This window comes from Eleutherodactylus coqui, chromosome 3 (genome assembly GCF_035609145.1).
Source record: "Eleutherodactylus coqui strain aEleCoq1 chromosome 3, aEleCoq1.hap1, whole genome shotgun sequence".
NCBI lineage: Eukaryota > Metazoa > Chordata > Amphibia > Anura > Eleutherodactylidae > Eleutherodactylus > Eleutherodactylus coqui.
The window spans coordinates 264,988,460-265,003,574 of record NC_089839.1 but is presented as its reverse complement, the minus strand read 5'-3'; the positions used below and the strand labels follow the sequence as shown (position 1 = coordinate 265,003,574).

At 42.3% G+C, this 15,115-nt stretch overlaps 1 protein-coding gene across 1 annotated transcript in view; it reads right to left on the bottom strand.

The window, feature by feature from the left end:
- The window catches only part of DPYD (dihydropyrimidine dehydrogenase), a 1,260,313-nt gene that overhangs the window by 767,916 nt on the left and 477,282 nt on the right, over positions 1 to 15,115 (bottom strand). Inside the window, exon 8 of the mRNA XM_066597377.1 lies at positions 5,579 to 5,666. Within this exon, the coding sequence (XP_066453474.1) occupies positions 5,579 to 5,666 (88 nt within the window). The remainder of the gene's footprint in view (positions 1 to 5,578; positions 5,667 to 15,115) is intronic.

Below are 15,115 nucleotides of genomic sequence, written 5' to 3'. Positions count from 1 at the left end.
GTAGAGAACATATGTAATGCGATCATTTATCAGAGAAATTGTTACACAGCAGACAAGAAGCTAAAATGCAAGGCTTTCATTAGATTACAGAAAAAGGTTCCATCTTCACAAACACAAAGCTCCAGCAAGGAAATATGCTACTAGGGAATTCCACAATATCAGTTCAGTAGTATAGGCTGATGACTGAAATTGTTCCTTTCCACATCTTGAACAGTATTATAATCAAGGTGTTACAGTGCGATAGCCATATCGGGAAAATGGAAGCAGGATGACATCATGGAGCCAACCCTGGCCTATGGGTCACATGGGCCAGGGTAAGCTCCATGATGTCACCCTACTGCCATTGTCCTGATATGACTATCGCACTGTAACACCTTATATATTATACTGTTCAAGATGTGAAAGTGAGCAATTCTAGTCATCAGCCTATACTACTGAACTGATATTTGTGGAATTCCCTAGTAGCATATTTCCTAGCGCCAATGCATTCTCGCTGTCGTCAGAAGCACTTATCTGCAGGTGTGTGGGTGAATTGGTTGGCTGGTAGATCTGTGTTGCAGCCAGCCAATCAACATTTGTCTGTACACATTTATTCTGGCTCCTCCTCTTGGAGGACGTCAGTTATATTTCTAGTCTGTTGATGTTTCTGGTCACATCGGCGTCTCTTGTCTTGTTTCATTGTCTGATAAGTTTGTTTGTATGATTTGTATTTTCTGGGGTGTTGACTATTGTTGCATTCCATCTAGTTATTGCATTCTTGTTTTAACCTATGCCATATCTTGCAGCAAACATCATCTCTGCTTTCCAATTTAGGAGAGTCAGGGTCACCTTAGGTTCATGACGTGGGGTTGTCCTCATTAGGGTGAGTACTCCACTTTTAGGTAGGGTTTCCTCATTTTAGTAGATTAGGTTCAGATTTCCCATTCCCCCATATTTTGGTTTTGTTATTCATATTTTTGTTCTCCATGAATTGTTGCATGAAGTGCAACACTGTTTGTGGGGAATATCAAACTCTTATTATGGTCCTACAAATTTGTTTTAGGGACTGTATCATGAAGAAAACTCCTTATTTCAAAAGGAACCTGGTGAGCCAATCATCTCATCACTCTGGGACTGGTTTCTCTAATCCCTGGTGATCAGATGCTATCAACGAGGGAAGCCAAAGTAAACCACATTTTTCTCCTGCAGGAACAAGGGAAATGTAGAGTTACATGGCAGCTCTTCATATGAATGGGCATTCATGTAACACATGAAGGTACTGGGTCTGAGGGAGAAGGAGCCATTCCCCATTCTGGTACATAGAGTGGATTTCAAGCCAAGTGTGAAATCCAGGTGCCTTAAAGGGGTTGTCCCACGTCGAAACGTTTTTTTTGTTTTTTTTTTGCATAGGCCCCCCGTTCGGCACAGGACAAACCCAAGGGATGTGTTAAAATTAAAAAAAAATGTTACTTACCCGAATCCCCGCTCTGCAACTTCTTTCTTCTTTTCCTGCAAGATGGCCTCCGGGATCTTCACCCACGATGCACCGCGGATCTTCTCCCATGGTGCACCGTGGGCTTTGTGCGGTCCATTGTTGATTCCAGCCTCCTGATTGGCTGGAATCGGCACACGTGACGGGGCGGATCTATGCGATGACGCGTAGAAGGGGGCGGAGCCAGAACGCCGCTCGTGCCCAGACCGACCAGAAGGGAGAAGACCCTTCTGCGCAAGCGCGTCTAATCGGGCGATTAGACGCTAAAATTAGACGGCACCATGGAGACGGGGACGCCAGCAACGGAGCAGGTAAGTGAATAACTTCTGTATGGCTCATAATTAATGCACGATGTACATTACAAAGTGCATTAATATGGCCATACAGAAGTGTATAACCCCACTTGCTGCCGCGGGACAACCCCTTTAAGGGCATACTGCAGGTATGGGTGATGTCCTAATGGGGCAGCCTATTTAAATGGACACTAACTTTTCACACAACTTATGCTCATCTAACAGCCTGTGTGTGTATCATCAATCCTGTAATATACTTGCATTGATTTTTGTTTGTTTGAGCATGGAAAATCAAGTTTGAAGTGCCTGCTAATAGGGGTTTCCCTTCTAGCGCGTTTGCAATCCACTGATTGTTGTTCAGCATTTAGCTTCCCTTCTAAGGTTGACTACCCACTACCATTTTTTTTAACTGCGAAATTCGCAGCGTTTTTTTTTTTTTCTGCAGGGGTCTATGGGACTTGTAATGTTAAAATTGCGATCGCACAAAATCGCGATTTTGTGGTAAATTGTGATATTGCGCGATTGCAATTTTAACATTACAAGTCCCATAGACCCCTGCAAATAAAAAATAAAAAATGCTGCGAATTTCACAGTGAAAAAAAACTGTAGTGGGTAGTCACCCTAATAGGGAAATAAGGACACTGCTAGATAGTACATGCATCAGAGGGACATGCATACAGATGCTGCCTTGCAGCTGATAGCAGAAGGAATATACAAGGCAGCATGGGAAGTGTGGAAGAGGAAGTCCTGGCCAGTACAATACTGGTAGAATGGCTGGTTTAGGATACGTCCTCATCTGCAAATGGATTGCAAACAGCAGGACAGCAGAAAAATAGGACAATCCACATAGAAAACTGAATTGATAGAACCCAAACTAGGTGCAAACAGCAGCCAATGAAAACGTGGGCTGCTTTAAAAAATTTTTTTGAAAACCCCGGTATACTTTAACAGCTACATTCTGCCCAAAAAACAGCATCTGTCTACTGGGGGATCAGCACAGAGGTGGACACAGAAAATGATGGGAACCTGAGCAATATAAAAGCTCCTTCTTCTCCAACTTTCTGCAGCGCTTCCTACATGTTTGTCTAACAAATCCATCAAATATAATCCAATTTTAATCTCCGGTAATTGAAAGCCATAACATTAATTAGCCCATTCTCTCAACTGCAATTTCGACTAGGTGCAGACTAGCTGTAACTGCAAATTACACCAGAGTCTGTGTGCTGTCTGATGCACATGGACACATTCACATGCATCGGCACATCGTATTCCTTGTCCATGAAATGGACAGAAATAGGACATGACATGAGTTTTTCACGTGAACAATCGGTCCGTGTGAAAAAATGTTCATGTGTATAGCCTCATAGGCTACAATGAAGCCATGTGCTGTCTATGGAATTACATGAACAGTACATGGCTTCAAAATCTACTAGTGTGCAACTGGTCTTCGTCAAGAGTTTGGCTAGAATTAATATGGCCGCGTAGAAAAGACTGGAATTGCAAATTATGCAAACTGTCACATACTGTTATAAGTTTCATTTGAGCAGAAACAAAAGGATATAGTAAATTTTCCGCACAAGGAGAAGAAGGCAAAAATGTCACTACCTTGTTTTTATTCCACACAAAAAGAATCTATGTTCCTCAAGTATATGAGCTGTTTGAATCAGCAAATGTGGACCTGCTGTTCCACACACTGGTTTGGCTTATGGTCAGATGCAGAGGAAACACTTGAGGAACACTGGCCTTCATCCATTAATCCCACTAGTCACGATGCGGACCTTGCTGCGGCGTCTCCAGGTCGTTACTCCAGGACTGATCCCAATAATGTGGCAGCTAATGCTACTATAGACCAAGGCGGGGGTACCGGAGCATGTGAGTAGTCAGATCAATATGGGTTGAGGCAGGCAGCACAACCTCAGAACGAGTACAGAACACTCAGAATAGGTTCAGCAGAAAACAAGTCAAAGGTCGGGGCAGACAACAGATAGAAACAAAGTCGATATGACGAGCCAAGGTCAGGAGAAGAAAATGCATTGTAGTTAGGAATAGCCAAAATCAGGAACCAGAGAATCCGAGCACAATAGATAGCACCTTAAGCAGGACCGCAAGACCACAAACTAAAGCTCCGTCCTTAAGGGGAGGGTGACTGATATAACCTTGGACTTCTCATGATTGGCAGGGAAAGCTTAAAGGTGTCTCGCTGTGACGGACATTTTATAAAACTCCAGATATAAAAGGTCTTTGCATCATGTTTATGCACTGCTCATTTTTGGGTATAAAGCTCAGGACCGGATTGGTGACCAATAGCAGGGCAGCTTTTAGTGAGAAAGCACACAGGAAGCACAACCTGGGAAAACTTCTGAGGTGTCGGGAGAATTTGATGGTTTATAGAGCTACGGACACAAAATCCAAAGCAGTACCGCATTGCGAACTTTAATGACATTTGATTTTCATTCATTTGACAGCAACTTAGTATAACTAGAAATCCCCTTTAACGAAGTTGTGCACTAGGCCTTTAAGAACATGGGCAGATGCCGAAGCTGGGCAGATGCCAGAGTGAAGAGAAGGACGCATGCCATGACTGCCAGTGGGAACAAGAAAGCTAACTTTCCAACTGATGGCCTCAGTTTAAGGAAGCATTCACACAGGCGAGAGCGTTATTGGTCCGAGAAAACTGGACCGATATGGTGGTTGTAAAATTGTGATTCTGGTTGCGAGCCCGATGTGTTTTTGCTTAAAAAAAAACTAATCACCCCGCATTTATGTACTCGTACTCATGATTTTCACACGCATTAATGGCAGACCTGCAGGCCTTCCCTGGCAACTATGACACACAAATGGCCCCCTGCAATGGCATCATGGGGAGAGGTGGAGCATTCGGCATTTAAAAACCTAACAGCTATAATCAGAGTGAACTTTGATCACAGTTATTGCAGCCGGGTGTCAGCTGTCAAAGACCGCTAACACTGATCGTGCATAGAGAGGACTCAGATGCCAAGCTTTCTCCATACTAACCTCGCACACATTACACATTTGATGTACATGTATTTCGGATGTCGCCAAGGTGAGGCTCAGGGGCTTTAGGTTATGCCTCCTGCTTCAGTTATGGTTGTTAAGGGTGGAGATTTTAGTTTTCAGCATCTTAAAATGTGTCTTCATATCTTTGAACATCTCCATGTATGATGAGGAAAAGCCTTTTATTACCACGTCTAATACATCTGTGCTATAATACATCTTAGTTGCAATATTTATTTATTGGATCAGTTGTTGTATTGCGCAATGTCCAAGCCAACCGTGTAAGGCTGCTTTCAGACCAGCGTTTGGGCTCAGTTCAGGGTTTCCATCTCTCTGCTCCATTTTTGCAGGAGAGAAACTGAAACATATGGATCCATATTATGGGATTAAAAAAAAAACGGATACCAATCGGAAAGGCGCTCATTTCCTCCCATTCCATCGGGTGTCCGTTTTTTTAATGGAAACATATTGCAGTCTGTATCAATACTTTCTATCGTAACAATACATTACTATTCTGTACAAAAAAAGACAAACTGATAGATTCGAAGCAAACAGAGGCCTTCCTGTTTGCTTTCCGACTTTTTGAAACCCTATAGAAATTAATAGGGAAAAAAACTCCTCTCCAAAAATGGAGCACAGAGACCAAAGCCTGCACTGAGCTCTAATACACGAGTGAAAGCAGCCTAAAGGAATTGTAGAAACTAGCCTTTTATATATTCATATCTGAAGGAAAATTATGCAGATCATTATAAACAAACATATTCTGAAATGGAAGCAAACAGTGATAAGGAAAACTTACCAATCCCAATGAATATTGCTGCAAATCCCTCTTCCTTCAGAGATCTTATATTCATTCCATGCATTCCCAGGCCCTTGCCCTCAATTACCTTATAAAAGAAAATACATTGCCAATTAAGAAAACTAATGTAATGTAACCTAATAAGGGAGAAGAGTGTTTGGAAACAGAGTAAAAACTTTGAAAGCCTGGAGGAGAATAAGACAGGATAGATAAGACAAAGAGGATACATAATATGATTTGCAAACTGCTCATTAAAATGTGATTAGAAAGAAGGTTCTTTTTCTATTTCAAACAATGCACAGTGCATGCAGGGAACAGACATCCAATATCGCTAACCACATTTTAAGACATAGAAATAAAATTGTTCCAAATGTTTCTTATATACAGTAAAAAAGGATATTTTAGGTAAAATTATGCAATATATAAGACTGTAACCTGGTCTTCATTTACCCACTGATTGGAGCTGTTTACCAGATATAAAGATGGTGCTAGGCAGGGGCGTGACTATAGGGGATGCCGGGGATGCGGCTGTACCCAGGCCCAGGAGCCTTTGCGGCCCATGAGGCCTCTTTTCTCCATATAGGGAGCCCAGTACTATGGATAAAGCATTATGGTTGGGGGCCCTGTTATAGTCAAGTTAAAGGGCTTGTCCCGCGCCGAAACGGGTTTTTTTTTTTTTTCAATAGCCCCCCCGTTCGGCGCGAGACAAACCCGATGCAGGGGTTTAAAAAAAAACAAATGGATAGTACTTACCCGAATCCCCGCGCTCCGGTGACTTCTTACTTACCTTGCGAAGATGGCCGCCGGGATCTTCAACCTCGGTGGACCGCAGGTCTTCTGTGCGGTCCATTGCCGATTCCAGCCTCCTGATTGGCTGGATTCGGCACACGTGACGGAGCGGAGCTACGAGGAGCAGCTCTCTGGCACGAGCGGCCCCATTCAGAAGGGAGAAGACCGGACTGCGCGTCTAATCGGGCAATTAGACGCTGAAAATTAGACGGCACCATGGAGACGAGGACGCCAGCAACGGAACAGGTAAGTGAATAACTTCTGTATGGCTCATAATTAATGCACAATGTACATTACAAAGTGCATTAATATGGCCATACAGAAGTGTATACCCCCACTTTGTTTCGCGGGACAACCCCTTTAAGCCTCTGGTGCTAGAAATAATTATGGCACAAAGAGAACAACTATCAAGAAAATGGATGTATGCTACCAAAGAAATCATTGACAAGCCAGATAACCACTGCTAATACCAGGGAGATTTGAAGAGATGTCTACTTATGGTCATGAAGCATGATCAGTCTTAAAGGGATTGTGCACATTTTTAATATATCAATTTTGAACATCTTTCATTGCTGCTAGAAAATGGAAACATTGTATTTGACGTTTAGAGGCCAAAATCCAAAGTATTGAATATGTTCTTTCACATCATATTATGCAATTAATATTAAAGAAGATATTTTAGTGCCCCCTCATCAAGAAAAAAGACATGTATGCAATTACATGTACAGTAATTGTAGTGACCCAGAACTGTCACTACGTAATGACAGTAATGACTGTGAAGTTGCCTTTATTTGTGTAGTGTATTGTATTGATATTTTGCCTTGAAGGTCGCTTGATCAGAAGTACAGTACAGAGTGGGATAGAAAAACACCAGTGACTCCGCTTTTCTCAGCTCCAGCCAATCAGCATTGGGCAAATGGGATGAGCAAAAAATATAAAGGTTCTTGTAATACCTAGAAAGTTTGGAAGAGAGGAGCAAAGGAGGCATAGCTCAGTAGAAGAGCATTCTACGGCAAATCAAGAGGTTCCTGGTTCATAATTGGCTGTCCCCTCCAAGTGCCAGCTTTTTAGAAATATATTCGGCACAATACAGAGATCTTTCTCATGATCTATTTAGGCCTCAAGACCATTTGCATACACGGATTCCACTGCTGAATTCCGCAGTGATATCCGTGTGTGCCTGCGGACACGGAGAGGAAAAGACATTTTCTTACCTCTCTGGATCCAGCGCGGGTCTCCCCTAAGCAGGCCGGAACTTCTTTCCTTTGCACGGCGGATGCATCTGGGAGTGTGAGGCGACGCATCAGGCACATGCGCAGTGCTTTTTTTGGTTTTTCAATCTCCTGCTTTCCCGCAAATCCGCGGCACAGCCACAGTGACAGCTGCGGGTGTGCTGCGCATCAGACGACTTCCATTGACTTCAATGGAAGTCCTCTCTGCAGGACTTGCAGGAGAGTGGAGCATGCTGCGATTTCTTCCCGTGCGATCCGCACGCCGGTAAAAAAAAATCACATCTGCATGCTTTCACTTACCATGTGGATGCTAGTGCATCCCTATGGGCGGCAAGAGGTGCAGATCTCTTGCACAGGAGAAAATTGGACATTGGGCCTATACCAAGGACTGTGACTGTAACCAGGGGGCATCCTCTATGTCTAGAGGGGTTCTTTACTGTAAGAGCAGTGAGACTATGGAACTCTCTGCCTGAGGACGTGGCGATGGCAAACTTGATAAAAGTATTTATGAGGGGTCTGGATGTCTTTCTTGATCTATACAATACTATATGTTATATTCACCAATTACTTCAGACGGGTTATTAATCCAGGGATTATTTCATTTGCCAGATTAGAGTTGGAAAGGAATGTTTCCCCTTAAATAGGGGAAATTGGTTTCTACCTCATTGGTTTCTTTTTTGGCTTTTTCTTGATCAAAACTGGGGAGTAATAGGCTGAACTAGAAGAACATATGTCTTTTTTCGGCCTAACATACCATGTTTATTATGAATGCAGTGTAAATGGTCAAGATGGTTTAGGGAACAGTATCTCACAGTCATTTCTTAATGTAGTCCCCAAGGAGTAGTGGTGCAAAAACCCACATAAGCAGTACGGAGTAGTGAGGTAGGGGGGACTAAAGCCCACATCCTCTGGATCATACATTGACTGATCCTGCGGATTAGTCTGATTGCCATTATGGAGTCAGGAAGGAATTTTTCCCCCAAAAGGGCTAATTGGCTTCTGCTCTTGGGGTTTTTTGCCTTCCTCTGGATCAACAACACAGGAGGATAACAGGCTGGACTAGATGGACATTGTCTTTATTCGGCCTTACATACTATGTTACTATGTCCTTTCATCGCTTGGATTTGAACTGACAAGCTTCCAAGCTAGGTAAACATAAATTAGACTAGTACCTTCTGCCTCCTTCATCTCTCATTTATTGGGGTACACACTACACTTCACCATCACACCAGGGAGCAAAGAGCAGCCCTTCTACCATCCCCTGATATTTCACTGTGGTGTAGTTGTTTGAGGAGTTTTTAACACTGTAATGGTCTATATGAACATTATCCTCACTGACTTACTACATAATGCTGCTCAATTCATCTGCCATTGGCTTTCTACAATCTAAAATGCACATACTCTAGCAAGTACTTGTTTTTGCTCTTTTGAGTAGTGCAGCAGCCCATGTGATTTTAGACTGTGATTTACCTGTCAACTGTTTGACTAAAGAACACTCTTTAACATAGGACTAGAAACCTGTAGGCATATTGAAGTATACCTTTTAGTACTTTTTTCCTGTGCAAACATATTCTTCAGCTCTAACCAAAAACCATGGTGTGTAAGGGACTTGACATAGATGCATGACTCATTGAGTACACTTTATCAGAGCTTTCCTTTATAATGAACTGTCCACCTACACGAGCATGCATGGTTTAAGGTTTTTTGGATGTAATCAAGAATGTTTCAATTCTCAGACAGGAGGCAAAGATCTTGAAAATAGTGAGGAATTAAAACACAAAGTATTTTTGACTACAGTTGTAGTCAACTATGCATAGCTGATGAATAGAGATGAGCGAGCACCAAAATGCTCGAGTGCTCGTTACTCGAGTCGAACTTTCAGTGATGCTCGAGAGTTCGTTTCGAGTAACGAACCCCATTGAAGTCAATGGGCGACTCGAGCATTTTTGTATATGACTGGTGCTCCGCTAAGGTTTTCATTTGTGAAAATCTTAGCGAATCACCAAAGTCATGTAAAAAACACAGAAATGGATAGGGCAGGCGAGGAGCAACATGCAGGGCTGGATTTCGGGCTCCGAGGTCTCACTATTAAGCCACAATAGTGACAAGAGTGAGACACCCCCCTCCCCACTGTCAGCATAATGATCATTCTCCTCTGCCACAGCTGTAACAGCTGTGGCAGAGAAGAACGATGTTAGCCCATTGAATTCAATGGAGCCGGCAATACAGCCGGCTCCATTGAAAGCAATGGGCTGCCAGCGAGTGCGGGATGAATTTTCGGGAAGGGATTAAAAATATAAGCCCCTACCTGAAAAAGAAAGATTTTAGTGTAAAAAAGAATAAAAATGCAGGCATTCTCTTCAATGGAGCGGCTGCTGCTGCCGGCGACTCCATTGAAGACAATGGTCCACTGGCACACCTGAATTCTTTTTCAGGGAAGGGCTTTACATATAAGCCATTCCCTGGAAATGAACTAAAAGTAATTTAAAAAACAAAAAAAATAGATACTCACCTCCCTTCAGCTGCCGGGGCACAGCTGCATCTTCTCCTGCTGTCCCCTGCACTGTGGTGCGGAACTGCTGTCATTCAGCTGAGAGCTGCGCTGAGCCAATCAGAGGCAGCATTCACTCACCCATTCATGAATTCATGAATGGGTGTGGGGGGGGTGTGAGATCTGCCTTTGATTGGTCAGGCTGTGACCAATCAGAGGCAGCTCATTCAGCAGGCGGGGATTTTAAATCCCCGGCTGCTGAATACTACAGAGAGCAGTGCAGGAGAACTGCCAGCTGGCCGCAGCAGAACTCCGTCTGCCGGGACCAGGTGAGTATATATATATTTTTTATTTTTACACATTTCTGGATGAATTGCAGGGAAGGGCTTATATATTTAAGCCCTTCCCGAAAATTCATTGTGCGATCGCCGGCAGCCCATTGCTTTCAATGGAGCCGGCTGTATTGCCGGCTCCATTGAATTCAATGGGCTAACATCGTTCTGCCGGGACAAGGTGAGTATATATTTTTTTTTTTACACATTTTAGGATGATTTTCAGGTAAGGGCTTATATTTTTAAGCCCTTCCCGAAAATTCATCCCGCGCTAGCCGGCAGCCCATTGCTTTCAATGGAGCCGGCTGTATTGCCGGCTCCATTGAATTCAATGGTCAGTGCTCGTTTAATCAAGACGAGCACTGCGTGGTGTTCATCTCGAGTAACGAGCATCTCGAGCACCCTAATACTCGAACGAGCATCAAGCTCGGATGAGTATGCTCGCTCATCTCTAGTGATGAAGCTTTTCAATATGGTTTGGCTTGTAGGTTCCTAACATAGACCAGCTGTAACCTATCCAACAATATGAACACAGTGGGTTGTTAATGCATTTGGCTTAGGGCTAAACCAGGGGAAGGAGTCTAAAAGAATGCATGTTCTTCACCCTCAACCCCTACAGGAGGGTATGGATTTCTCTATGGAGAATTCATGGGTTTCTACCCCCAGAGTATTCTTCATTAGCAACAACTGGTGCATATATAGGCTGAAGTCACCAAGTCATAGTGGCAAGGCAGTGGGCAGAATTTGTAGCCAGATGGTGCATGGCTCAAGGCAGGCAAATTCTGGTCACGAGTGTATAGAAAAATAGAGATCAGGATAAGCAGCAGAAAGAAAACCTGGTCAATAACACAAACTAGGTGAAAACCAAATGAAACAAGAACACACACACCTTTGGAGACATAGGAACTGAAAGGACTTTATTGCTCAGGTGCAGAGCAATGGTAGAATAGCTGTTGGATTGTGACACTAGCCAAACATATGGCATATGTTTGGCTATAAAAATCTATGGACATACACTGAAAAATGTGGTGTAAATTGAGGGTACGGATGGAGCAACGTTTAACTTGACACGTGATACATTAAATAAACCGTGCACAGAACTTTTTCTTGCCTTTTCAATGGCTTTTGCAACATTAAGATATATAGTCTGCTGAGGAAAGTGATCAGCATTGGGTTAAACTTTCCTACATGTCTAACTTTCCTGGTTTTGTTGGGGGTGGTGACTGCCTCCATTTTGTAGTATTTCTAACTATTGCAAATTAAACCAGATCTCCTTTCAATAATTTTTATTGAGTTTTATAATAAACAAACAAACAAACAAAAAAAAGAATACAATTACTGTGGCATTGATATTTTAAACATGCAATGCGTTTCTGAATAGTATTACAAAATATAAGAAAGTAGTTGCCAGGTTGATGTAGTTCATCATTGGAGTACTAGATATCAACTATAAACCAGAAAGTTATGTGTACCTCTTGGAGGCTTTTACTTTATGGTAAAAGGGTCTATTAGGGAAAGGAGGGGGGTGGGGGGTTTAGAAATGGAAACACTTGGAAGGGTGGTATGTGGAGGGATTTGTATACTAGTTATTTGAAGGATGATTTGTTAGCCAAATGTTCCATTTGGATAAAAAGAGATTGAATGTTCCATTTTGGACTGCCAGCATTTTTTCAATGCTCGAGAGCTCGTTTTGAGTAACGAACCCCATTGAAGTCAATGGGAGCCTCGAGCTGAAAATACTATTTTGCATACACTTTAGCAAAAAATAAACATGTGGGGAGGGTGGAATTTTCTTGGGCACCCGAGCACCATGTGGTGCTCGCTCGACTAACGAGTACTTTCAAGTATGCTAATGCTCGAACGAACACGCTCGCTCATCTCTAGTAGGAACCCATCTGAGTGACGTTGCCTTGTTGTGGCAGGAGGGCTCCTACAAGTTGCTCAAAATGTGCACTAAGAGCCTCACATGTATAGTATGGTAAATATAGCGCTAATGCCATTTAATTTAATTTTTTCAATACACTTTTGCGTAGTCTTCAGGCTGACTTTGCATTTAGTGCCTTATTGAAAACTATAGAACTTTCTTATAGACTTTAATCACGATGTAGCAAAAAAGGTGTCACAAAAATTTGGTCAAAAGTAGGAAAATTCATATTCACATTTTACTTATCCATTTGAAGCTCGGACAACTATTACCTTTAGCAACCATATATTTACATTCATTAATTTAAATTGCCTTAGATTAGGCTGGATTACAACCTTACTAACACGGTCCTTTACAGATTCTGTGCACGGAGTCCTTAAACTACATTCATTATTCACCGTGCATTGTATAAGTTATCCTTCAGTAAGTTTTCAAAGCTAGAAATAAAAAAAAAAATAGAGAGAGAAATGTAGCATTATCCCGGTAATGTACTCCGGCATGATTTGCTTTGGATAAGAACATTTTGGGTTTTGTGCATTTTTGTAAACTATATCTACAATTTTCCTCTTGTTATTGTCTATCTTCAGTAGTTACGTCAAATGTTTGTGCAGCGGTGAAATCCTGGAGAGCGCGGGGAGCTGGGGTCATGGCACAATAATGGAAATATGTGGAAATTTACTGCAAAAAGCAAACATCTCATTACGGTATGCCTGCATTGCAATATGCTAGTAGGCTACTAAAAGCATTCCATATGCAATTTTTCTATTTTTGAGAAAATAAAAGAGCACAATCCTGTAAGTTTACTTTGTGCATAATACTCAACAAGTGAGATGGCATTGGATCAATGCTTTGATTTGTAATATAAAAGGCTGCATACATTTCCAGTGAAAATATTTGCATGCCATTAAGTTCAGGTAAAATGCAGATGGTTACGTCTAAAGGTCTATTAGATGAAACAGCAGCAGAATAATGTATGTCACAATTGGGTGGAAGTGGTTTGAAGACCCGTTTTATTCTTTATATGGCATTCACTTTTAAAATATTATTACTATTACAGTAAAATATTCTAAAGTGAAGCTTCATTTTGAGCAGCTTTATGAAATCCTACTCTAATCGCTCATTTGCGTGAGAAGTATAATCTACTTGGAGACATTTCTACATAGAACTCTATTAGAGCTCCGATGCAGCCATCACCTACAAAAATGTAAATTTACTACCATGGACAAATCATAGTACATAGTTAGTATAAACTGTATACTACACAATTCCCAACACTTTACGTGCCAATCCGTTACAGGCGAGATGTTGTGTCTGAATTGCACGCCAAAATACCTTGTCCGAATCAAATGCAATAGTTGTCCAACAGGATGGATATACATACAAGAAATAACTCGGGTTATAAAGCAATTTATAACATAACTCGAAAAGGAGAAAAGGGAAATCTACTTATCATGCCAATATGGGAAGACCCTGCCTGAAAGTGGAGCAATCACTCTAATGAGGGTAACCCCACGTCCAGAACCTGGGGCTACTTGACTGTCTCTAGATGGTAAAGGGATAAATATTGACAGATATAAAAATCAATAATATCATCAGTTTCAAGTAGCAGATGTACCAAACCAGATAAGTAGTAAACAACAGGGACTTATCTAAGACAAGGACTGCACCCAAAAGGTCGTAGATACTGATAGGACCAGAACTCCATCAGGACAAGAATAACCACCCCCCTCTGAAAGGAGGTACTGGAAATTATATACTACATAAAAGGGCTAATTGGCTGGGTGGATAAACAACCTCCTCATTAACCAATCAGGCCCCATAAAAGCAAATTTACACATTGAGGTTTAGTGCCAAATGACAGGGCAGGATCGGCACACCACGATATGAGAACTCCCCATGAGTGCCTCAGAAATGTTCCTTTTAATGTAAATTAGCTGAAACTTTGTACCTTTTAATCCCCACATAGGGCAGACCCACGAGATTGGAAGTGTTGGCAAGTATGAATTTACCAATATGTCATGCTATTTCATTATGTTAAAAGGGGTTTTCCAGAGTCAAAACTGTTTGTGACCTGTCCTCAGGATAGCTCTCCAATAGCATATCTGCCACTTAAGACCCCAGCTGATGAGAAGCTGCTGCCAGAACTAGTAAAACACTGTTCATAGTGCACTGACCCAGTTTGATATTACCGTCATCTCCCATGAAAATGATGAAAGAACACTGCAATACGAAACTGGGCCACTGTGTTATGGACAGTATTTTGACAGTTCTAGCCATCCGTAGCAGCTTCGTATTAGCTTATAGGCAGGGGATCCCAAGCAGCAGATCCCTGCCAATGTGTTATTGATGACTAGAGATGAGCGAACACCAAAATGTTCGGGTGTTCGTTATTCGTAACGAACTTCCCGTGATGCTCGAGGGTTCGTTTCGAACAACGAACCCCATTGAAGTCAATGGGCGACCGGAACATTTTTGTATTTCGCCGATGCTCGCTAAGGTTTTCATGTGTGAAAATCTGGGCAATTCAGGAAAGTGATGGGAATGACACAGTGACGGATAGGGCAGGCGAGGGGCTACATGGTGGGCTGCATCTCAAGTTCACAGGTCCCACTATTAAGCCACAATAGCGGCAAGAGTGCCCCCCCCCCCCCACTGTCAGCATAAAGATCGTCCTCCTCTGGCACAGCTGTAACAGCTGTAGCAGAGAAGAACGATGTTTGCCCATTGAATTCAATGGAACCGGCAATACAGCCGACTCCACTGAATGCA